At 41.7% G+C, this 24,986-nt stretch overlaps 2 protein-coding genes across 3 annotated transcripts; both read right to left on the bottom strand.

The window, feature by feature from the left end:
- Positions 1-129: 129 nt before the first annotated feature.
- On the bottom strand, positions 130-12,717 carry LOC132959840 (uncharacterized). The gene is made up of 11 exons (XM_061033066.1): positions 12,559-12,717; positions 10,395-10,540; positions 9,480-9,561; positions 9,172-9,307; positions 8,721-8,926; positions 8,423-8,559; positions 8,143-8,284; positions 7,735-8,016; positions 4,504-7,639; positions 2,380-4,470; positions 130-1,449 (listed from the first exon to the last, which is right to left on the bottom strand). Exons 1-11 carry the CDS (start codon positions 12,676-12,678, stop codon positions 1,439-1,441), a joined length of 6,489 nt encoding a protein of 2,162 aa, XP_060889049.1. The 5' UTR covers positions 12,679-12,717; the 3' UTR covers positions 130-1,438.
- Positions 12,718-13,814: 1,097 nt separating this feature from the next.
- Positions 13,815-24,453, bottom strand: LOC132959395 (cystathionine beta-synthase-like protein). 2 transcript variants are annotated; one of them, XM_061032351.1, is made up of 15 exons: positions 24,318-24,453; positions 20,507-20,807; positions 20,081-20,187; positions 19,825-19,959; positions 19,651-19,730; positions 19,082-19,286; positions 18,891-18,982; positions 18,674-18,799; positions 18,508-18,592; positions 18,304-18,409; positions 17,439-17,516; positions 17,208-17,342; positions 17,002-17,110; positions 16,106-16,190; positions 13,815-14,699 (listed from the first exon to the last, which is right to left on the bottom strand). In XM_061032351.1, the coding sequence occupies exons 2-15, from the start codon at positions 20,797-20,799 to the stop codon at positions 14,566-14,568; spliced, it is 1,770 nt and encodes a 589-aa protein (XP_060888334.1). In that variant the 5' UTR covers positions 20,800-20,807; positions 24,318-24,453; the 3' UTR covers positions 13,815-14,565. The 2 variants fall into 2 exon arrangements, with proteins under 2 accessions (XP_060888334.1, XP_060888335.1); XM_061032352.1 differs by lacking the exon at positions 24,318-24,453 and adding an exon at positions 24,148-24,265.
- Positions 24,454-24,986: the final 533 nt, after the last annotated feature.

Genomic DNA, 24,986 nt, shown 5'->3' with positions numbered 1-24,986 from the left:
CAACGTCATCCTCAATATTTCCCACTCTTCTTCTCTGTTGTCAGAAGTGAAGAACAATATTCCCCATCTTGTCACAAACCTGCACCTCCCTGGTGCAACGGACAACATAATAAAGTCAGCATAAAAATGTCCTTTTAAATGTTTAATTTTTTCTTCCAGAACAAAATATAAACCCCGCCTCCTTCACCCCTTTATATAAGCCGTTGTAACTCTTCAAATATTTACAAAAGATAGAAAATAAAACATAAATAAATATAACCTGCTGCTGCTCATGAAAAAAAAATGGTGCTGCACTCCCGTTAATCTTGTTTATAGCTTTATACTTCAGAGGACTAATCAGAGAGAACATTCAGCCTAAAAGAAAATGTCACAATGTTTCTATGATCTTTAAGTAAAACTGAAAAACCTGCGATTAAAATGAATACAAGCCGAGCTGCAAGACTAACAGTGAATGACTGAGAATCCAGCAGCTTAATAGAAGTAAACTGGCACATGTTGTGGTTGTTATTGCTAAAGGAAACACAGTTTGAAGTGTGAAAATGGAAGTCACACAGTTGCATGATTCCCTACAGTTAAATACAGTAGAGCAGCTTCAGATTTAAAATCGTTCTAAAGCAAAAACAAATGCAATTTGTGATCAGTTTTTGTTTTGCTAGAGAAACCCAAACACATCTGTTATTATAATAAAGGTGGCCAGCACTGCCCCCTACTGGTTACTCATGATAAGGGCAGGCACAGACCTAATCGACCCCATAGGGAGCTTTGTTGAAGAAATACAATTAGTATTTATACAAGAATCATACAAAAAAAAAACTCAAAGAAATCTTTGATACAGCAATTTTACAACTTTTCATAGTTTAGTCTTAATCTTGTGTCAACTCAGGAAGCTAAAACAAAAAAAGCACAACTTTCCGGTGCTTCAATCATCATACACTCGTGGTTTTTAGTTTCAGCAAGAAGAAATCGAATGAGAAAACAGTGCAAAAAGCAAATAAAAATGGCGTTATATGGCTTACTGATGTGAAAATATGTATCCTAGTGAAAGCACGAGCAGCCTCGTTATTTTGCAGTTTTTTTTTTTTTCACAGCTTTTAAAAAGTCCCGCCTTTAAGCCACAATCTCCATCCCAGGTGAAGTAGCTGGAAACAGCACGGCGGTTCCAGAGCAGGCACTTCAGTACGAACTGTTCTGCCAACAGTCTGACTGCGGTTCACTTCAGTTTGTCGTTCATCCGTCGGTTTTGTGTTCTGGCCGCTCCAGGGCCTCCCGTTACAGGCACATGCTGCGGCAGAAGACGGCGATCCCTTTTACTTCTCACAGTTCTTGTTGACAGAGTTTTTAAATAATCCAGACAGGTCTGATCCTTTGAGGTATGATCCATCATCGAGGTCTGATCCGGGACCAGGAGATCACTCATCCAAAATGTTGAAATAGATGTTCAACTGTTGCCTGAAACAGAAAAAAAGATCGATGAAAATGACAACAGAATCACACAAATTAGCATATTGTTCCAATAACAACTTAATCCCATGTTTGCTGCCATGCTGTACCTGAAGACTACATCAAAAACAGAAGCTACATGAGATGATGGGAGCGCTGGCTTTCGATTTGATTGTTGCTTTTGTCTTTTACAGTTTAACTGCTACCATGCTATTAGCGCTGCTTTTTGGAGGGTCCGACCTTTTCAAATAAACCGAACCGAAGCGACCCGAGTCCGACAGTTTCTTTAACTTCCTGAACCTGGAAATCGGACATTTAATCCAGCACATGCAGCGATCATCTAATTGTGAGGATGTGAGAGAGTACGAGGAATTCGTGCTTCTTCTCCAGCTGCTTTTATTCATTTTCGTCACACATATTCAGTCACTGAGTGAAATGCCATCAAGGAGAACTAAGGAGAACTGTGTGCAGTTATCCTTAAAGTCAAACAATATAGTGTCTTCTCCTCCCATGTGACAGTTGGCTTTTTCAGCCCACCTTTAACTGTGGATGCTCAAAATCTGCCTACATTAAAAGGCATGGCCCGACCCTTTGTAATCCCTGTAAGTCTTTGGATTTTCCAATAACTGGAGTAACAGCTCGAGGAGAAACATTCCTGAAGGGTGAACATGACTCAAGCTTTTGTTTGATGTCTCTAACACAAAAGGAACTCAGAGACTGAACCGTCAGTCATCTGCCAAGAAATGTTTCTGTCTTTCAAAGTCACGACAATGAGCTCTAAAATGCAGCCTGGTGACAGTACTGATATGTTTCCTGGATTCACAACATGTTGATTTACGTCACTGAGACACACATGCTTCCATTTTTCAGAGCTGTATTCTGGTCAATAACCTTTTCTCTAAGCTTGATGCTTAAAACCAGCTTAAGATGTTGACTCACCCTCGTCGTCAGAGTCGAACCCAAACAGTTTCGAGCAACTCTGCAGCTGGAGGTGACTCTGCAGCTCCCCGTTGCTGTTGAACGTGGCGAAGCAGTCGGCACATCGTTGTCTCTGAGCGGTCGCCGCGACCTTCACCTTCTCAAGAGAGACATTTCTCGGAGGCGGCGACATCTCCTTCCTTCGTTTTGGCATGGTGATGTACCTCTCATCCAGGTAGGCTTCAGGCGGAGCGCGCATGTATGGTTTCTTCCCGTACTCTGCGAGCGTCTGCTTGAACTGCATGGCTTTGGCATCCTCGCGTGCCTCTTGTCCGTTTGTCACTCTGGAGTATCCTGGGATTAGTAATGCGGATTGTGGCGTTTCTGCAGATACTTTTTCCTCCTGACCGACAGGTTTCTCTGTTCCCTCTGCGTTGCCCTCAGTAGGTGCCTGGACTTGACTCGTCTTTGACTTTTTCAGCTTCTTAGGCGCTGATGGATCTTTGCTTTTCCTCTTAACAATTTTTTTGATACCATCTATAACCTTGGCCTTCTTTTTAGCTTTGCTCGGGTCTGAATTTTTCACAGCGTGAGACTTCTGTGAGTTTTCTGTATTTGCAGCCGCCTGCGTCTTCTCTTCACCGACAGCTGCTGGAGACGTTGTTTCATTCGAGCTGCTATCTGCTGCTGCTGCAGGGACGGAGGAACCGGAGCCTTCAAGGATTACATTTGATTTTTCTTCTGCATGAGGTGATCTCTCTGCTGCTGCTTTAGCCTCCTCTGGTTGTTCTACAGATATTGACTTGGATGTCTTTCTCACAGAGGATGTCTTTCTTGAATCTTTGCTCGGCTGTCTATCCTTATTTGATTTCTTGTCCCCTTTTGTTTTTGCATCTTTTTGCTTCTTGGGTGTCTTGCCTGAGTCCGAAGAAGTAGTACGATTTTTCTTTTCTTTCTTTATGATTTCTTTTAATCGCTGCAATTTCTTTGACCTTTCTGTTGCTACCGCCTGGGTTTTCGCTCCCGAGGTGGAGGGGGCTTCTGTGAAATCAGTTAAACTGTTAGCTTGGACAGCAGGCACAGAGTTATCAGAGATGGTTTGTGTTGATTTGGCCTCTTCCACATTTATCTTTCCCTCCTCGTTAGCAGAACTTTCTACTTGTGTGACGCCGGATGATGACTCAGCAGGCTTTTTCAATGGCTCTTTTAAAAGACAAATGTCCTCTTTTGTGTCATTATTTGTGTTCTTGTGCTTTTTTGACCTGGTAGAGTCTGAAGAGGCAGTCTGACTATGGTTCTGATTCGAGCGTTTCTTCGCTGTATGCACTTTCTTCTCTTTGTCATCATTTGACTTCTGTGTTTTGTTGGCTGAGGTGGTGGCAGTGGACAGATTTAAACTGGTTTTGTGGAGGATCTTCTTTTGTTTTACATGATTTTCATTGATCTGCTTGTTTATCGACTTCTTAGACTTTGCTCCATCTACTGATGCGTCTGTAGTTTTGTCTTCCTGTGAACTCTCTTCTGCTTTAAACTCTGTGCTCTCATTGGACGTCTCTGCTGCTGGCGTAGAGCTTGTAAAATGATCAGCGCTCTTCTGATGCTTCTCTGGAGCACTTTGTTCTTCTACACTTTCTTTTTTTGGACCGGCGGTTGTGTTTTCATCATGCACAGCTGTCTTTGACTTGGGAGGCCGTCCTCTTCTTTTTGGACCTTTTGTGTTGACTTTAATTTGCTTTTTCTTCAACTTGTGTCTCACTTTGATATTGTGTTTGAACAACGAGGATGAAATGACTTTGTGAGTTTTATGAGATGCCAGGGATGATACTTTTCTTAACCTTTGCCTTAATCTTAGATTAGGGCCAGAGGGATCTTCGGGTGTGTCCTTGTTCAAGATATTCTTCAGGGCCTGTGATTCGTTGGTCTCACTGCTCTCTTTTATTTGCTGTTTGGACAAAGATGCTCTGACACTGGTCCGAGGAGGAGCTTTGACGTGCGTCCGTGTTGACAGCTTATGTGCAGTTTGTCTTCTTAATTTATGAGCAGCTTTTAGTCTTACAGTGTCATTCAGAGTCACTGCAGCTGGTTCATCTTTGGGCTTATTCTCTGGATGTACTTTCCCAGCTAGCATCTTATTATGTTTGTCACCCGGCTGCTCATTTGTGTCCTTGTCTGCTTTAGTGGGATTGGCACCATAGTGCTCTCTCTCATGAAGATTAAGTGCCCAGAGACAAATAAATAGTCTTGAGCAGCCAGGGAGGCAGCACGCTGCCTGCAGCGGACTGTGCCTCCTTGCGTGGCGTCTCATTTCCATTCCAGTTTTGAACCTGGCAGGACAACCCTGATGCGGGCAAGGATACCGAGGAGTGAGTCTGTGTCTTTCAATGTGGTGCTGAAAGTGTTCAAAACTCCACAACACCCTCATGCAAACACTACATTTGCCGTTTCCAACGTGAAACGCCAATTTTAAAGGTTTGACTTCCCCATAGTGATCCTCCAGGGCATGATATAGAAGTGCAACACGATTTTTTGACAGGTCTCTGAACCAAGCACAACCATCCATAGGGCAGCAAACTTTCTCAAGACTTTCTTGAGGTTTCAACTGTTTCTCTGTAACCGCCTGTTGTGTCACAGTTTTCTGAACCTGCAGAGATTTCTTCTCTTTCATTTTATCTTCAGTGCTAATTTCTTTCTCTTCCTTAGCTGAAGTTGTAGAATCCACCGCTACATCTCGTTTCTCTTGCAACCTTGGACCCTCAGCTCCATCACTGGTTCTTTCTTGAGAAACATCCTGCTTTGCTTGTGAGTCTGGGATGACCTTTCTCGGTCTGCCAAGCTTTTTCTTTTCACCAATATGCCCGTTTATCTTGTGTACAGGAGTTTTGCTTTTAACGTGCTTTCCCTCGTTTTGTTTCTTCTCTTGCCGAGAAGAAACATCTTCTGGCTTGTCATTGGATCTTAAACTTCTGGATCCAGATGGAGTTGAATCTGGATCGCTTATTGATTTTGAACCGATGTCAGATCTCCTCAGTCTTCCTGTACCACTGTGCCCAGGGGAAATGTTTGTGGTTTTGGCTTTGGCGGAGCTCCTAGGTGTGGAGTGGTCTTTGGTCTCAGAGACCCTGTTTTCTCGTGTGTTGTTATTGGATGTATCTTTGAGCCTCTTAAGCTTCTCGATATGATTAGACAGGTGCATCATGGCCAGGAGGTCATCTTTAAAAATGGTCCCACAGAACATACACTCGTCTTTACGATAATGGAACATAGCATGTGATACAACATGACTCCCCTTAAAGACCTTGTTGCAGAAGGTACAACAATACTCCAACCTAGACTCCTCTGTTTCTACAGCATCACTTTCTTCAGATTCATCTGGATCTATGTCCTTTGTGCACTCAGATGGCCCAAGTTCTTGTGCTGAGCCGCTGGAGGTAGTGTGCGGTTTGTGAGGAACTTTAGGTTTAACTCCAGCTTTGGACTCCTTAGAGGCAGTGTCATCTGGAGCTGGCGGTTTCTGATTCTCCAGATCCCGAGCAATTTTCTCCGGTGCCAGTTCAGTAACCATTTCTGTAACCAATGTTAGAGCAGATATGTCATTTAAACTGTCCTGGTCTGTTGGTCTTTCACAAAGCACATGTTCTTTTGAGAGTTTCGGTGACATATCCATGACATCTTTGTCGGGAATGCCATTGCTGAGATTTTTGAGCCGCTCCGGAGTGTTTGAGAGTTTGTCATTCTCAGCCTGAGAGGAAGAAAGTTCTTGTTTCTGATTTCTAACATCTTCAGATTGTGAAAGCGTCCGATCAGCAGCTCGAGTGTTTGGACAGTCATCAGTAGCTGTAGTCTGTAAAACCTCAGCTGAAGTTGTGCTTTCTGAAGTGTCTTTAACCATGTGAGCTTTGGAGACTTTATCTAAACCTTGGGATGTAGGGGACTGTGATGCAATAGTCACTTTCATCTCAACAGCAGACCCTTCACAGAGCTCTCTTGCAGAAGTTATGGTTTTACCTTGCTGGACTTTATCCAACTTGTTAGGGGCTTGTTTCACTTCAGAGCCTGCTGACGTCCGTAACGCATCGGTGTCTTTCATATTCACAGAGGACTTTTCAGAAAGCTCTCTGCCTGTTGACGTCTTTCGCGAGACTGCTTTTGGAGTTTGAGCTTGAGGGACTTTTTGTAAAGTTTCTTTAACTTTTGTTCGAGTAGCAATTCCACCTTTCGTCTCAGCCGTGGATTTTTCAGAACGCCTTCTCAGAGAACCTTTTGGAGGACTCCCTTGCACAGAGGAGCGTGTGATTGTTGATACTGAGCCTTGCACGTTCAACCCGCTACCTTTCCCTCTCTGCCGCCGAGCATAGCAGTGCAGCTGTTGTATGAACATAGCAGGATCCCGTGCTCTGAGGATCACTTCTTTCCCGTGTATGATCTTGGGTTGCAGTGCGTCAGGGAGTTTAACTGTAGGTTTGTAAAAGAGCACTTGAGGGAAGCCCCTCTGTCTGTTACAAGTTTCCTCATTAAACGTACCCATCAGTTCATTGTCTGGTAATGAGAGCTCGAGAATAACTTGTGGAGGGTTGGCTGGTATAACACAGTCCAGACTTATTCCTTTCTGGTGTTTGCTGTTTTCCCTCGCCAGTAGATCAGAGTTCACTGAAGGTTTGTGTTTTGCATTGTTCTTGATCGGATCAGTTTCAGTCCCCTTAATGATTGAGGATTGCTGGTGCTTTTGATGTTTCAACCCATGCTTTCTGATCTTGGAAGGAACACTATTCTCTTCAAGAGTTCCTGAGTCCTCCAGAAGCCACCTTGGTTTTCTAATCCTGCGTTTTGGTGGGTTCTTTTCTGAGTGTCGCGTAGTGCGCCTTAGTTCACCACTCCCGAAAGCACCATTGTCGTGTAGTCTGTCCAGCTGCCAAAATGAACGGCGCAAAGGTTTAGACGACTCATCTCGAAAAGATCGAGACCCTTGGTTGCTCTTCTTCTTTACAGTGTGGTCTCTGTTAAGACGTGTTCTGCCAGCGCCGATCTTTAATCTCTTGGATGCGTCAGTATCTTCTTTGTGGTGCCGCTTCTTAGACGATGCCTGAAGCGATCCTTTGTGACACACTGATGTGCCTGATCGGAAAGCAGAATCTTTGGTGCAATACTTTAGGATCCATTTGTCCTCCATGATTTCTTCAAGGGCAGCGCTGACCACTTTATCACTCATCAGCTTTAAACAGTTGGTCCGCAAAGCGATGAGGTTCCAAAACTCTGGGTCAAACTGCAGATCCTTCTTCAAAACCTGAGGATGGAAAAGAGTTATGACATTACAATATGGAAAAAAACAAAGTAATCTAAAAACTAATCTCTGAAATGATAATCACAAAGGGGCTTTACCTGCAGGGTTTCGAAGCGAACATGATTTCTGATGGGGCTCGAGTCCACGTGGTACTCCTGATCAGGATGCATGTAAAGAAGGTAGACCATCTTGTAGGCCTCAACAGAGCGTTCGTGGAAGAAGACAAGAAGAGCGCACGCCCTGCAAACCTCCAGGTCATTGGGTAGCAGTCCAGCTAAGGTTTTGTATATTAGGGACTTTGTGATGACGTCGCACGGAAGACAAGACTGCAGGGCGTTTGCACAAAGCTCCACGCAGAACTGGATACCGTCTTCACCAAGCTGATGAGATACCAAAAAGTACATTTTTAATTTTCAGTTCAATACATAAAGAAATCTTAACCGAGCTGTACAAAACAACTCAACGCATTATCTTAATAAATACACTTCAGATGAAGATTTTCTTACTTCTTGCAGTATGGCTCTGATGAACGGGAAGATTGAGTTGACATTGGTGGCGGACAGCATCAGCTGATGACTCTCCTCAAGCAGCGAGTGCTTGGAGGTTTTCAACCGACTATGAAGTTTACTCCACACAAACACAAGATCACTGCAAAGAGAAAGTTTAAATTGATCTTAATGTCTCCTTAAAAGGAGAAAAAGGGATTTAATTAGCGGCTATGATTTATGCACTAATTGGAAACACAAACAGGCTCATTACATTAGACTCACATTTAAGTTTACTAACCATAAATAGTACATGTCTCCTCTGCGGAGTTGCTGGGAGAGGAAAGCTCTGCAGAGCGCTAGTAGTAACTCATCCTTCTCCTCACACTCCAAACTACAGATGATGTGAATCGCATCTTTACTGTTGAGGTCTGCTACCTAAAAACAACAAACAAAAAAGCATCAGAGCAGACCCTCATGCATACGAGTTTGCATAGTTTTTTGGTATCTGGTGACAGCAACAGGTGAAACAGAGTGAAGAGAAAGTCACACTATCAATGAAAGACATGCAAAGTTTCCTCGTACATCAGTCCACCAACCTCTCTGTGTAGGCGGTCATGCTGTGAAGTTTTGAGAAGCCACGTGAGGTAGACCTGGAGGAAGAACGAGTGTTGTCCTGCTGCGGGATGCAAAGAACAACACTTAGCCAAGGCCACGGCCTCACTGACCCGCTGCTCACAGGATAAGAGGTAGCGTACTCGAAGCTCAAAGAACACCGACAGCTCTGAGCTGATGAACCCGTCCACTGTGGAAACAGAAGGAGGACAGATATTGTTTTTGGGTTAGGACACTATTCTGAACAAATGGACAACCAACCTGAGACTAATATTAACTTTGCTTAGAGTCAACATGGAAGTTTTGTTAACACAAATTAGATTAGAATTTTGGCACAGACAGAAAGAAATGTCTTACATCAACAGCTAGTTGGACAGAAAACTCAGACGGGAACTACTATAGTGTACTATCAGTTACATGTGTAGGGTATACTACCTTCACTCTGAGGTAAACTGGACTCGCTGAGGATTGCCTGTAAGACTGAGCTGGCCCAAGGCCCACCGCCCCGAACCAAACGCTCCACCTGAAGTAAGTGAACATTCTGATGCCTCGCAAGGGCCGAATAACATTCCTGGAAGAGGACAAAAAAAAAGGGTTAACTTTCAGGAAATACATCAAAAGCACCATAGTGTTGTATTGGAATAAAGTGATTTAATTATGACTGGGATTGTTGATAACAAAGGAAAATAAAGTTAAACATACAAACTGTAATTATTATTTTGAAGTCTAGATTTTATTGTCACCTGGAATGTAACTGTGAATTGTTTCAGTGGCTCCTCATGGAAGTCCTTCTGGTCAAAAAACAGCAGCAGCTCAAAAACACTCCTGTGAAAAGAAAAGAGTTTTGCCCATCATCTACAAAACGCTTTTCTAAAAAGTTTAAATATTTCATAATTATATTCTGCTGTGTATTCTTGATCATTGTTAGTATCTGATTGGATGTCAAGATATCCACATTGGTCAAGGGGTGGAGGAATGCACTTAATTGAGAAGCCCTGGGAGAGACAGGATGGAGTAAGGTCAACAGCTGGCACCATGCCAAGCCGTTTCCTGGCTCACAAACTGAGCTGTGCCAGCAAACAAACATTATCAGCCTTCAACTCCAGAAACATTGGCAGCAACTGTTACCAAATATACAAGACTACTTCGAGGTGGATGACAAACATGTGAATAGTCCTAGTTTTCTGCACAGTTTTGGTTTTAAGGTTGTTTCGCTGCGTGTGATGACACTAGCAAAAAAAACTGTACATCACAGTAATGCTTTTTGCCCTCTGTGATGAATGTTTTTCTTTGGTTGTGTGATGTTTTATGCCCTATTTCAATGGCCCATTGTGTGAGGACATTTCCCTAAGGGGCAATAAGTGTTTCATTCATTCATAAAGAATACCTTATTAACACATGTTTACTGTGCCTAAGTAGCCTACATGCACAATCTGCACACATAAACATAAACAGCTCACCGCTATCAATTAGAAACAGGTTTCTACTCTATCCACTGTCCTGTTTTCTAATATCCCCCCTCCCAAAAAAACCCTTTAAAAACACAATACTTTTATGCCACTGCTTACAATTGATTTGTCAGTAAGGTTTAATTTTAGCAGTAAGTTAAATTGAAGGCTGAAGTCAAGCAACCTCTTAAGTAAGGTGTGCATACTTACAAGGCCAGACTACTGAGTGTGTGGAGCACGTGATCACAATTTGACGTGAAGAAGGTAGAGGCTCGGGCGAAGTAGCAGAGAGATAACTCAAGGATCCTGAGCTGAGGCAGCGGCACCTGCCAGTGGGAGGCATGCTCCTCCACCAACTGCACGGAGAAAAGACGAAACAAAAAAACAAGTTGACGACTAATGACCACAACAATTAACAGTTTGTAACATTACCAACCAATTTGGAGCAGCGAAAACAAGTCAACTGACTGAGAAATAGTTATCAATATTATGATAACCGGTTCATTTTTCAAGTGAAAAAGGCCTATTTTGAAGGTTTATCTTCTGGCGTATCTCTTAATTTAGAGATAGGACAGTGGATAGAATCAGAAATCAGGGAGAGAGAGAGTGCTTATTGACATGCAGGAAAGGAGACACAGGTTGGATTGGAAGTCTGGCCTGTCATGTAAGACTTTACCCTCTGCACACTTCTAGTGAGGAATATGGTTCATTATATATTTAGTTTTTTTTTTTAATACTGGGGATGACACAAAAATACATTTAAGAAACTAGGAATTACATTTCTCACTATTTTCATATATTTCTGTCTGCAACCAATTCCTGCCATTTTTACGTGATTAAAAAAATCCCAAGAAAACAGCCTGCTTCCTTCTCCCTTTTTTTTTTTTTTTTACTGCAATGCACAAGTCAGCAGGCCCCTTTTGCAACTACAACCTCACATTTAATACAGAACAGTCAAATCCCTAAAATACAATGTGCCTGTATTGCCCTCTAATGGTGCACTACTGGAATCCTGTGAATGTGAACTGTCAACAATGATCAGGCCTTTGTTCAAACACTACAGCTAGTACACTACATTGATTAAGCATTTTAACTTGTGCATTTGTTAGATCTTTTTGGATATGCTCAGGCAAGTTTTTAATACTGAGGCAAATAATTATGTGCCAACATGACAGTAGAAAATAATAATATCCCAAACTATTTCGCTATTGTTCAAAGGGCAAGAATATTATTGATAAACCTTTTCTGTTACAGTCAAAATTTACAAGAAATCCTCAATAAGTGACATTTTCATGATCCTACAAAAGATGAACCTCTATTGTTATTGCATTACTGTGTAATTAAGGCTATTATAACATCATGTGACACCAGAAATTTTACTAATCTATTACTTCAATAGAAGTAACTTCATGTTGCACATGTTAAATGTACAAATTATCCCTGCACTCATGTTCACTTCATTTGTCTGTCTACTCGCCGTTATATTGTGTAGTTTCTGCTGATAACATGTCTACACTCATGCACTTTAACTTATGTCAATACTGTCCATTTACGACTCTGTTTTTGTACATTTACATTTAATCTTCCGTATTTAATTTACAACCATTTACGACTCTGTTTTTGCACATTTACATTTAATCTTCCATATTTATTTTGCACATTTACATTTAATCTTTCATATTTATTTTGCACATTTACATTTAATCTTTCATATTTAATTTACTGCTGTAACGCCACAATTTCCCAGTTTGGGATCAATAAAGTAATTGTATTCTATTATAATCTATTCTATTATAATATAATCTATTCTATTATAATCTATTCTATTCATGTGCTGTTGCTGTTGGGGATTTTGACAGGTCAGGAAATCACATAAGAAGTTGGATTTTATGGTCAGTGTCTCATTAAAGTAGGCTTTTAATCCCTTGGCAACCTTTTAAAAGAGACAAACTAACGCCACCTAAACCATTCGTTAATAAAATTACTCATAATTGTGTTGCCAACGTGAAGTAAAGAAGTTATCCAGTCTTTAGTTTGGTAAACATTCACCGTGTAAACTATGCTATCTTTGCTTTAGCTTCATTAGCCGATAGCTTCCTAGCTAAGCAGTGACATGTCTTTGTTAAAATATGACACATTTCTCGACTCTTACGCTTCGATGTCGCCACCTGAATTAAAGCTTGGGTTATAAAACGGTGTATTTAAACTGCGTTGCGGCATTATTACTGTTTTTAACTCGACTACGACTTGTTAGCGCTGTGCTAACGAGGCTAGCTGCCGATGCTAGTCGTGAAACGGCCACTTCTGGGGGAGGGGAGTCGGCTAACATTTACGCTCTTATCATCGACAACAACTTCAGCGTCGACCCCCTTACCTTGGAAAAGTCGGAGCAGAACGGTTTGCTATCGGCTCGCAAGTCATCACTCGAGTAAAGGCTCAACAAAGTCTGCAATTGTTTGTCGAGCCCCTCGTACACACTGCCCTCCTCCGCCATACTGCCCGTGTAGCCTCGCTCGTAGCTGCATCTACACAACACATCGCTACGGTCAACGACGCGCTGATTGGACGCTGGAAAGGGGGTCGCTCCTTTTCGAATGCGGCGTTCACCGGAGTGGAGCTCTTCGAGGGCGGAGTCAGAGCTCCGCAATTAGAAGAGATTAGGTGTAACGAAGCCCCGTCAGCCCGGTGTTTGGAGATGTAGATGACATGCGCCACAAACCACATGGCAGACACAAACATAGCGCTAATGAGGGCTAATAATTGCGTTCACGTCCCATAATAAAAACTTGGAAAAAATGACTTATGAAGCCATTAAAGTAACTCTGCTGTTACAAAACAATACATAAAATTAACTATTTAATAAGACAGTTATTTTATTCACATTTAGAATATTTTCACCAAGTTGAATTAATATAAAATAAAATACTTTATAGATATTTTGTACACAAACCTTCCATTTTAAAGATATAGGCTGTATGAGAAATACGTTTTATGTTGAGATATTTCTGAAGAATACTGTGAGATGAAAATGACATTTGAAGCCAAATACATATTGTCTTAATTTATTTTTTTATTTACTGTATATTTTAAATTTAATAAAGGATTTCTAGTTTAACCTTACTGTACTGGCCTGGGAATTATTTTTTACCAACATTTTTTATTTATTTGTTAGGGACAGTGCATATTAATGAACAGCTGTAACAATTACAGCTGTAAAAATGCCAGATTATAGCAGAAGTGCTAGTTTCCATCTGCTGTCCCGAGGCAGGTAACAGAGAAAGACAAATTACAAATAAAATACAAACACAAAGGCACAAGTGACACAAGACAATAATAGAGGTTAAAGGACGGGACTAACACATATTGAACTTTAATTTGTCCAAACATAAAATGCTGAAAACAACACTTTAGGGGATTTCATAACTTTAGGTTTAATAATGTTTTAATTTTGGGGGGCGAAATCAGATTAGAAAAGATGTATTTTGTTTGACAACATGATTCTCTTCATCCTATTTTCCTCCTGTAAAATCCCCCAAACCCCCCTTTTTGTTGGATTCATCATTCTAGGCAAGAGAGCTGATTTGTATCTTCATATCCTCAAACAGGGTAACACAGGGACCAGCCAAAGAGTTAGACTTCTTCTAAACTTTATTTAAAATCATACATTCATTAGGGTAAAATGATGCAATACAAAACGTTTCTCTCAGACAGAGCTAAGATTAAATAGTCAAGACATCTTTACAGTGACATCACAGAGGATGGGTTGGAAGAGGAGAGGAAAAGAAAAGGACTTTTTTTTTCTTTTTCAAAACATATGATTACACTGCACAGATTTATCTTTTGTGCACATATACACAAACGAAGAAACAGCAAATAATAAGCAGCACTGGAAAGAATAATATGCTTATATACAGCAACTCTCTATTTGTTATATTTTGATAAATGAGATGAATGTCTTTTATACTATTCTATGTCTTATATCTGATGTTTGATTGATACACAAGGCAACTGTGAAACAATCATGAATGTTCCCCACAAACAAAACGCCAGCAGAGTCCTCTATTCAAGACTCTGACATAAAACTAAAAGCTTCCTACGAGTTAAAAACTAACAAGATTTGCTTTGAGCACTAAAAGCAAATATAAGTAAGAATCAAGTAATCCCATCACAGGTTGCCTTATTAACACATGTTGCTTATTATTATTAAGACTCAGGTTCAAACATGAAAAATATGAATCAATATTGCTGTAAGTGGAATAAAGCTGGTAAACTAAATCAAAAACAAGGTTTTCTTCTGTTGACATCTTTTAAGAATAGTTTCCTAAACCTTTGTTTGTGTTTATGTTTATGGAAGAAATGTACAAGTGTGTACTCGGGTGTTTCAATTCAGCTCATCGGTGGACTCTGACATGGATCGCTCCCTCCTCTCCCGGACCGTGACGAAGTTGAGCAGGTCGATGGCCGTCACCACGCCGAACACCATCTGCTTCAGACTGGCGGAGCCGTCTGTCAAATCTGCACAATTCAAAACATGTATGGAAGAGAGGGTGAACGAGATGAGAAGAACAAGCAGTGCAGGAATACAATCCGGCTTATTTAGAGGAGTGGATGAACATGTAGTTACTCTTGAGGACAGACATGTGTTTTACTTCTACTGATAGAGGGCAGTGTTGTCTCTATCATCAGTTGTTTGACATATGGAAACGTCAGCATATAAAGCTAAACACAAAAACAGACCGATGTACCCAGCAGAGGCACAAAGGGGGGGGAAGTGATTACATAACTTGTATTGAATATCCCATGACCAATGATTTCTTTTGAAATGTTGTCCTTGGTTGATACTTATTGCTCTTTCATATTTATTATCTGCTTTTGTTTAGTCTTTTGCCTTACAATAAAGAAGTTCATTCTTGTCTAATTTAGGGAGCGGTCACCCGACTTGGAAGTAATGAATCTACTTCAATGTTTAGTTGTTTTTTTTTGTGTATATGTTTTAGGTAATTAACACACTTTTTATTAGATAAAAAAATACACCTGACATTTAACATGTGGAGGTAGCTGGTAATTTGAACGGTCAAAGTATAAATACTTTCTTCAAAGCCACATTCTGCCAGCATCTATATATAGTATAGTACAGTCTTTTTGTGCAGCGTAGACATCATTAAACTTTGCCGTTTGGCTCATAAAATGTTTATTAGAACAGTCAGGTCAGTGCATGCCAAGCATTGATCCGACACTCCTCCTTTGGCATTTAATGAAGGTTTTAATCATAGAGCTGCTGAAGGGAAGAGGAAATGCTGATAACTTACCGTCAATGTTACACAATCAGTTGTAAATAAAAGACACACCCCCTGAAGTCTTCCTCGCTTTAGTTCATGTTTAACTAATTCTTTTTCAGTTCGGATCACCTTGGCTGAGGAGCAGATCAAATTTTTGCCTCTCTTCTAGGTCTTACTTTGAATTAGGATTCTCTGTCTCTGCACTTTGACCCTAACATATCAGAAAGTAACAATTAGTGGCAAGTAGACCAAGTGAGCTACACCTGTCTCATCAGTCCTGCAGTCCTGCGCTCACATGCTGCAGTCTGCCGTGTGTCCTTGAGGAACATTGACCCTGCACATGCAGACTCAGGAAGGATAAAGACACTGAATGTCTGTGTGAACATACAGCACAAATTAAATCTATCAAAATGTTTGGATATTTTCAAACCTGTCTTCATTTATTCAGCATCTTGTGCACTTTGGGATATAAGAGTGCATAATCCGTATACAGCCACTGGAGGGCGCCAACGTTAAATATTGTATAAAAATTGCATTGATTGGATGTTTGAGCTCCAAAAAAAGAAAATTGAACAAATGAATGATGGAAGTGAGAATACATGCTTATGAGTGCATTCATTTCTGTTTGGATGTTGTACTTACATTGGATCTGTTCGTGGACCACCAGTGCAAAGTGGTCAGTCTCCAGGATGCGGGACAGCTTTCCCAAATTATCAGTCAGACGGATCTAAGAGTAACAACAGGATAAATATAATGATCAATCTTAATGCTGAAGATAAAAAAAAACATCTGCACAAGTTGTAAGGAAGCCCTCAGGAACTTTCTGTTTGTGTTGATTTTGGCGCGCTGTGTGGACGAAGCAGTACCTCTGATCACTTTAACAGTGTTTTTTATTTATTTAGCAGGTTTTATTTGTCAGCTTTTTATGCCTTTACATTTTTTTTTAAGAAATATGATAGTGGATAAACTCAGAAATCAGGAATAACATGTCGGAAAGGAGCCACAGGTCGGATTTGAACCCGGGCAGCCCGCTTGGAGGACTTCTAGCCTCTGTACATGGGGTGTGCGCACTAACCACTAGGCTATCAGCACCATGATCCTTCTGTCTTTTAACAGAAAAATGTATTACTTATCAAGAATTGTTCCCATGGAAACGGAAAAAAGTGCAGTTTCAGCAGCATCCTATCTGATGGTCCTGTTTGCGTTGGCAGGTCATAAAGAGGCAGAAATATTCATTTCAGTCTGTTTCAGAGCCAGCTAAAGGGTCAACACAGGAGCTTTAAAGAACTGACTGGTGGATTTTTTAAGTCAACAAAGTTGTGAAACCATCAAACTATAAATAATAGTTGTTTGGATAAATTAAAGTCTTCAGTCAAAAAACATCACAACTGGAACATCCCAAACTAAATTACAGTCTTATCTGAAGATCCTCCCCTTTCCTCATTGGCAGCTGCTGTCGACCAATCGGAAGTAAGATCTTAGCCGTTGACTATTTTACATCACTTTGCATACAACAGTCACAAATAGAGATAACTGACCTGTTTGAATTGTTTGTAGAGCACTTTGCTGACCGGGTCGGACAGCTTGATCTTGCCCGCCAGAATAGAGGCCAACATGTTTCCTAAAGTCACCATGCCCAGGATGAGTCTGAACACAAACAAACACACAGAGAAACAAGTTAAAGCCTCTGGAAATGTCATGCTCTTGAGTACTAAAAGTTCCTTTTTTAAATTGTCTTTCTCACCCAGTGTCGTCCACCACCGGCGCCTGGTCGAAGCCCTTCTCCTTCAGGATCTTGATGGTCTTCTGACAGCTGACGGTGGGCAGGACGGTGAGGGGGGCACACAGGTTCAGACCCTGCAGCCTCAGGTTCCACCACCTGACCGAGGAGGAGAAGCGAGAGAGGGTTAAACGTAAAGAAGCAAGGTAGACGATTTAAGAAAAAGAGAGAATATACATTTTAAATGAAGCGTACCATGGTTTCTTCACCGTGAGGTCCTCCTCGCTCAGGAAGCCCTTCTGGACCATCCACTTGTCACTCAGGAATTTAGACCTTCAGAGGGGGAAAAAACAAAACAAACCGATCGAATCATTTGAGGGCAGAACCTGAAGTGACCTCCAACTCTCTAATCAATCTTACTTTTAACCGTGACCTCTCACACTGACAAAATGACCTTGTTTGACCACATGGGGGGGCTAAAGGTTCTTCCTTCTTCTGAAGAAAGCTGCACCAATTGAGTGCCCAGTTTGCTCTTGCTCTACTAACTATTCAATTACGGTATATTGGTGGTGGTGACTCATCGATCACAGATAGTCTCTCCCGTTTGGCACACCCTCCTCTATTGTCTTCTTCTTTTAACTTCATGCTGAATTGAGGAAGACTTACAAAAGTGATTGAGAACACTGTGGTAATCTCTCAGCTGATAATAGGCTAATTTACTCATCTGTTTGAACACACTTTGACATACTCCCCCTACTGGCCATTAGCAGGAATGCGGGGTTTCTGCACTTAAGCATTGGTTTCATTTTGAAACATCCACATCTGATTTTAAGTCTATAATCTAGTTGTCCCCTCTTTAACCTGCACTGTTTGTATTCATTTCAAAAGAGATTACTCCTGTAAATCTGAAGTTTATTACTAAAAGTCTGGGATATTACGGAAGCCCAAAGTGGACATGCACTCTTATACTTCTCTGTACTCCATTTGATAATCAAAGCCTAACTTATTTGTTTTGTAAGCTTGACATACTAAAGTTGGTTTTCCCATCATAACGGATTCAAACAAATGGATGCACTGCTTAGGGCCTCTCGGGTAAAGAAAAAGGGTTTTAGAGTCATACATGTAGTTACGGATGGAGTCTGGCAGGATGACAACGCAGCGCTGGCCCTCCTTCAGCTCTTTGGCCACGTTTACTGCAGCTGCCATGGCCGTCCCAGAGCTGCCTCCTGTTGGAGAGAGAGAGAACAAGTTTACTTCAATTTCTCACAATAGTCACGACTACGACTTTGAGTGCCAGTTGTTGGTGTGTGCAGAGAGCACTTACCGCACAGCAGGCCCTCATCTCTGATCAGCATGCGAGACATGTTGAAGGACTCCTCGTCGTCGGACTTGTACCAGGTGTCGATCACCTGTACATTAAAACAAAGACAGGTTACATAAGTGGCCTTGCGCCGGGAAAAATGAGAAAAGCGAAGGTGACTCTAACTCACAGATCTGTCGAGCACGGTGGGGATGAAGTCGTACCCGATGCCCTCCACCTCGTACTGGGTCTTATCGGTCTTGTTGAGCTCCTCGGGCTCGGCCAGGATGGAGCCTTCAGGGTCAACGCCAACAATCTGCACACAGTGTGAACCGCTCAGAAACAATTCCCAGCCCTCAACGCCGTTAACTCTTCGCTCCCTTTTAGAACGGAAAACAGATGCTCACTTTGATGTTGGGGCATCTCTCCTTCAGTTTGCGAGCGATGCCTGTGATGGTCCCTCCTGTGCCGGCCCCCGCCACCAGCATGTCCACTTTACCTGTTGGAAGCAGATGTTAAGGAATAATCCAGGTGAGCTCCGCAGCTGACGTGGTCACCGTATTAAAAAGACAGAGGTGTAAGTAAAAGATCGCCTCACCGTCACACTGCTCCAGGATCTCCTCCGCCGTGGTGTCGTAGTGAGCCAAAGGGTTACTTGGGTTGCGGTACTGGTCCAGGATGTGGGAGTTGGGGATTTCGTTTTTGAGGCGCCAAGCGACGCCCACGTGGGACTCTGGCGAATCGAAGCGAGCGCTGGTGGGCGTACGCACGATCTCCGCTCCGAGAGCTCTCAAGACATCCACCTGAGTGTGTGGGGGGGGGGGGGGGGGGAACAGACGAACCCTGACTTTAAAGAAGACTTACATTTCTTCTTCTCTGTGGCCTCTTCAACATGATCTCTCCAAGTTATTCATAAAAAGTAATCTCCCGTTTTATAATCCAATACTATCTTATATAACAATGGAACAGCCAATATTCAACTCAGCTGAGCTTTTTTAATTTAGATAATAGAGGCTGCAAACGCCGCATGAAGAGAACGCCTCATGCTGTTATCTGATTGTGCAACATGTTTGTGCACGAGTGTCAGAGTGGCTTTTGGATGTTTGCACAGTGAAAACAGTGAAAATGCACGCGTGGGGACAAGTCTCTGCATGACGGACACCTCACCTTCTCCATGCTCATTTTCTCGGGCATGACGATGATGCAGCGGTAGCCTTTCACAGCCGCAGCCAGGGCCAACCCGATACCTAAAAAAAACCAGACAAACGGGAGATTTAAAAACCCTGCTGCAATGTGCAGCTTTCACATCCCGACCAAACACAGCAGCACATGCATCATTACCGGTGTTTCCAGATGTGGGCTCTATGATGGTGTCTCCAGGTTTAAGGAGGCCGGCTCTCTCAGCGTCCTCCACCATTCGCAGGCTGATCCTGTCCTTGACACTGCCGCCGGCATTGAAGTACTCGCACTTTGCCACTAGGAGTAAACAACAGGAACACGTATTTATCAGAAAGTCCTGAGCTCAGGTGTTTACTTTGTTTCAAACATGATACCCTGATGTGAGGACGTGTCTGTGCTTGCGCGCTCGGGGACTCACGTATTTCGCACTTGAGTCCGTACGCTTTGGGGATCTTGTTGATGCGTACCAAGGGAGTGTCTCCGATCCTGTGCAGGATGTTTGGGAGGATGGCCGGAGAGACAGTTCTGACGGGGCAAAGGTGGAGAGAAACAGTGTTTCTCAGCAATGAGACACACTCAGCGACACAGTGGAGTACAAAGTAACACTGCAATAAAAGACTTGGTGTTTCTCCTGGGAGTACAAAGTAAAACCACAGGACAATAACACTTGTTTGTACTTGTTTCACTGGTTTGAGGAATCTTAATTATCACCTTTCACAACAGTTACATAAGCTTGTTTTCACAACACATCTATAACACAAGTTTTAAATCTAAACAGCACAACTAAATGTCCATGATGAAACACCAGTTGGAGTTTTGGGATAAGAATAATAATAAGAATCACCTCGGGATTTGTGTGTGAGGGTTGTCGGCTTTTGAAGCTCCCAGGCTCCACTTGCAACGGCTGGGAAGGTCAGGCCGGATCCATTTCCTCTCCGGACTGGCGTTCTTTGTGTTGATCTGAATGGTCCGGTTGGATTCTTCGGGTTCCACCGAGTGCAGCTTGTCAACCCCGTTCAGCGGAAACGGGCCCTCGCGCAGTTTGCCGTCCCCGTTGGTGTGGCTGAGCATCTTGGCAGCGTGGGGGCACACGGGAGCCTTGACCACGGCGTCTTTGGTAGAAGGAACTGACGGCATGACTTATCCTGGGGGCAGAATCGAAGAAATGATTTCACTCATTGGAAGTACAAAAAGAATCCAAGATTGAACACAGTTAACTATAAAAAAAGAATGAAATAGTACAAAGTTTGACATGAAGGTCTGAAGCAAACGTCACAGCAATCTATCTTTTGAGTGTCGAAACGTTTTACTCAAATACCAAAAAGTCAACCCAATGAGTCACCAAGGTTGGCAGGGTTCAGAATGTATCAGAACTTCAGCTGACGGTTCATCTGACCCTCGAACGGAGCCCAAGAGCAAAAACAGTTCCAGGAATACAGAAGCTGCACGGGGAGCTTCGCCTGGATAAACTGCTGGCTACAATCACAAAGTATTACGTAACAAAGGAAATCTCTTTTTGTCCTTGAAAAGCTTTCAAAATCAACACATCTTTGCTGGGAACCAAAAAGTATTGAGGATTTGAAACCCAAACTTCATAAAAATAAGATAACAGCACAAAAATCAAAGGGAACCACCAAAAGAGGATAATGAGAAAGCTGCTGTCTGATCTTATTGACTTTAAAAAGACTCGTTAAATCCATTAACTTCTAATTGTTACATGAGCAGGAGCAGGCAGACATTAAGCCGCACCTTTCTTCTATTGATGCTGAGTCATTTCAGCATTAACAGAAAAAAAATAAGCTCCACCATTTGGCAGGACACTCGGTCTTTGTTGATCCTTCACCGCCGCCCTTTCATCTCCTCGCGGTTTCACACCATCTTAACATTTGACAGAGTCGTGGTAACCAAACAAATTGGCCACTCTGATTGGCTAATCAGTTCTACCTGAGAGAACAGAGCTGAGGGCACAGGAAACCCACGTCTGGCTCATATTGCATCATTCGGTCCCTGTTCAACCAAAGCAGGGACACGTGTTCAAAAACATGCATTACGAAGGGTGACAGGAAACAGAGAAATATGCCGAGTCGTGATTTCAGATTTTAGAGAATAATACTTTTCTTAATGTTGCAGACGTGTGTGTGTGTGTGTGTGTGTGTGTGTTCAGAAATGATCTGTGTTTGTGAACTGAAACAGGAAATGACTTCCTGTTGATGAATGGTTGTAACATGTTATAAAGGTTGTAAAAGTCCCAAATGATTAACTGAGTGTAACCTGTTATCTTTGACTGGAGTAACACACAACAGGGTGATAAATATTTGCAGAACGGACCAAAAGATACGCCATAAATGTTTTTATTTCTTAAGTATTAGCGAAGATAATCAGCAACATAATAAAAAAAAGATGAAGACTTGATATCAATTTATGTAACTACACCTTTTAAAAACAGGATAAGACATTTTATTCTTGAAGGAGGAGGTTCAAAAATGTCCGATTTAGCATGTTATCTGCTCATTGTACTCATTTATTGGTCCTGTATAATTTATAATAATTTTTTACTCTACTGTTTGTCCACCAAGCCAAAGATGGGAAGATGAAAACAAGAAGTTACTCAATATTGGGTGACTAGGACTTCTTTTTTGTTTCATAACAGGTATTGACATTGTTGGATTTTTATGCATCAGTGAGCATCTAAAAAAAAAAAATATGGACACAGTGACAATCCTAAACCCCACACATGACAACTTCACAATGTAATGTGCATCCTAGTGCTGTATTAGTCTCTTTACATTTACTTATCTAAACATCCATTAGTGGCCCCTATATGTCCACTAGACCTGCAGCACATGAACCTGCACTAACACACAGTGTGCACACACACACACACACACACACACACAGGGGCCAGCTGTTAAAGCCCCGGCCCCTCTGCCTCTCCACCACATCCTCTTAAGCAAACAGCTCTGCATGGGAGAGAAAACTGCTGCGGGGAAATGTTGCTTCAGAGTCAGTGACGCACTAATAAAGAAAAATGTTCTGCTGACTCCCGACTCCACCTCAGAAAACAGCAATCGCTGCAAACATTGTGACCTGTTTGGCAGATAACCAATGTTAGATGTTAACCTTTATTAGTGACTTCTAAACTTGACACCAGACCTCTGCAGCCAAAGGACTGGTTACGGTTTCACTGGCGTTGCACGGTTCAACAGAGGAGGGGGAATATGATCCTCCCTGAGAGCACATGTGGCACTCAGCCCAGGCGGACAAGACCTCCTGAGCGATTTAATGAGAAACTTCTGTTTTTGTTTATACTCAACACAGTTGCCAACAATCAAATCCTAAAGATAAATCCTTCAGCCTGGGAAAAGGTGGAGAAATAATCCCCTGATCTGAACCCACTGACATCAACTCCAAACTAATGAACATTCCTGCCTAATCAGACTTAGTTATCTGCTTAAGTTGGGGCATTTCTAATCTGCATTGGTATGTTCAGAACAGCAGCCCTTTAAGATTCATGCTATGTAAAAATGGTTAAACACAGATTGTTTGGTAATTGCTCTGCCAGCAACAAAGCATCAAAGTATCAGCTGGTGGAAAGCACAAAGAGATCATACTATAGATAGTCACTCATCCATAACAAACTGTGAGCCAAACGTGAAAAGCAGGAATGCTTCGAGTGAACACACAATGTAAAACTGCAGGCATGGACATCTAAAAAAGCCACCACATGGTCAGGAGGCCAAATGATAATGCATCATTAGATACCAAATGACAACAATGAAGGACCTTTACGTTAATCAGATGTTGTGTAGCAGCAAAGGTGAAACACAGACTATGGGCACAAACAATCATTTATAATGACATAAATGAAATATTCCTGGTTTCATTGATTCATCTAATTGAGTTTTCTTTTTTAAAGGCTGAAACAGGTTATAAAAATAGTTAATTAAATTATTTAGTCTGTCTGACAATATAGCTATCTCAACATTTCTGCTTGTTAAAATGATGGTGACAACACCAGCATCCTTTCACGTCTTAAAAAACACTTTGATTAATCGGTAGGGAATAAAAACAATCAAAGCAACTAATCACTTAAACTGAATAGCTGTGTTTAGAGGATACAATAACTGGTACCAATTGCAAAAAGATGAATTTTTTTGAAAGCTGATTACAATAATTTATTTCATATATTTGTGGTTTAGACACAAAATGACCTAATCAAACATTAAAGTGAGACATTAATCCATAGTGGTAAGGGTAATTCTTCAATAAAATAACGAAAAATCATTCAGAATAAGACATGACATCCAGCAGAAATGTAACAGAAGAATAAAAGGACATATATATTACAAATTAAAATGATTAGCATTAAAAACGTGGTGCAAAGAGTAATAAATCAATAATGACGATTCAGCAATTATTCGATGCTGGAGATGCAGGTTATTGATGTTTTCTATATTACATAAACATAAAGTATGATGCATTTACCGTAAAGAGCAATAAACGAGAAATGCCAGCCGGCAAATAACAGCTGCAGAGACGCAGAGACAATATTGCATCAGAAACAGCGTCTGTGGAGCACGTCAAACACCACGTGGTCTAATATCTACGTTTTACATTTTTCTACATTTTTCTTCTTCTCGTCCACTCCCACTCACCTGCTGTGATAAATATGCCCGAAAAACAAAAACGAAGGGGAAAAAAAATCACAAACAACCCCGACGGACACGTTGCCTGTGAGCACCACCTCGGAGTGAGCGACTTCCGACAAAGACAACGGGTTTTCGTGACGACACACGTGGACAGCGCGAGGGAGGACGTGGGTAAAGTTCACATACGTGCTCTGATTGGCTGCGACGAGGGCGTCTGTTTGGCCTGCGCAGCCATTCGGAGCAGAGATTTCTTAATAAGGGTCTGGGGAAAGCGGGTGTGTTAAAGTTGTCTGCACCATCTGTTTACCTTTTATTGACTAAACACACACACACACACACACACACACACACACACACACACACACACACACACACACACACACTATGACGCATGTGCCACCTTGAGAACTTCTCATGTTAAGCCTGTCAGTCCCCAAAATATTAACTTAACCAGTCAGTTAAAATTAAAGCTGTTTAACGTGTCCAAAGTCACATTTTAACCAAGTTTGTTGTCGAATGACGATTAAAAAACTATTTACATAATTACAGAATCAAAACAGAAGAAACATATTTTCTTTCAGATGGAAAATAATACATACAATAAATACATGTTTTTATATTTTTGTTTGTTTTGGTTTCATTTTAGCAAAGCTTGTCAGTGAACACGGGGTTAAA

The sequence above is a fragment of the Labrus mixtus genome, chromosome 24 (assembly GCF_963584025.1).
Source record: "Labrus mixtus chromosome 24, fLabMix1.1, whole genome shotgun sequence".
Classification (NCBI taxonomy): Eukaryota; Metazoa; Chordata; class Actinopteri; order Labriformes; family Labridae; genus Labrus; species Labrus mixtus.
The sequence above is the reverse complement of the archived record's forward strand: the minus strand, read 5'-3'. Positions and strand labels throughout refer to the sequence as shown.

What these genes read in the sequence shown, in the direction of transcription:
- LOC132959840 (XM_061033066.1), bottom strand. Translation starts at nt 12,678, where the DNA reads ATGGCGGAGGAGGGCAGTGTGTACGAGGGGCTCGACAAACAATTGCAG. An exon ending in ACACTCAGTAGTCTGGCCTT is followed by an intron (nt 9,562 to 10,394) that starts GTAAGTATGCAC and finishes TTCTTTTCACAG; the next exon opens with GAGTGTTTTTGAGCTGCTGC. An exon ending in AATTCACAGTTACATTCCAG is followed by an intron (nt 9,308 to 9,479) that starts GTGACAATAAAA and finishes GTCCTCTTCCAG; the next exon opens with GAATGTTATTCGGCCCTTGC.
- LOC132959395 (XM_061032351.1), bottom strand. Translation starts at nt 20,799, where the DNA reads ATGCCGTCAGTTCCTTCTACCAAAGACGCCGTGGTCAAGGCTCCCGTG. An exon ending in CCTCACACACAAATCCCGAG is followed by an intron (nt 20,188 to 20,506) that starts GTGATTCTTATT and finishes TTGCCCCGTCAG; the next exon opens with AACTGTCTCTCCGGCCATCC. An exon ending in GACTCCATCCGTAACTACAT is followed by an intron (nt 17,517 to 18,303) that starts GTATGACTCTAA and finishes CCCCCTCTGAAG; the next exon opens with GTCTAAATTCCTGAGTGACA.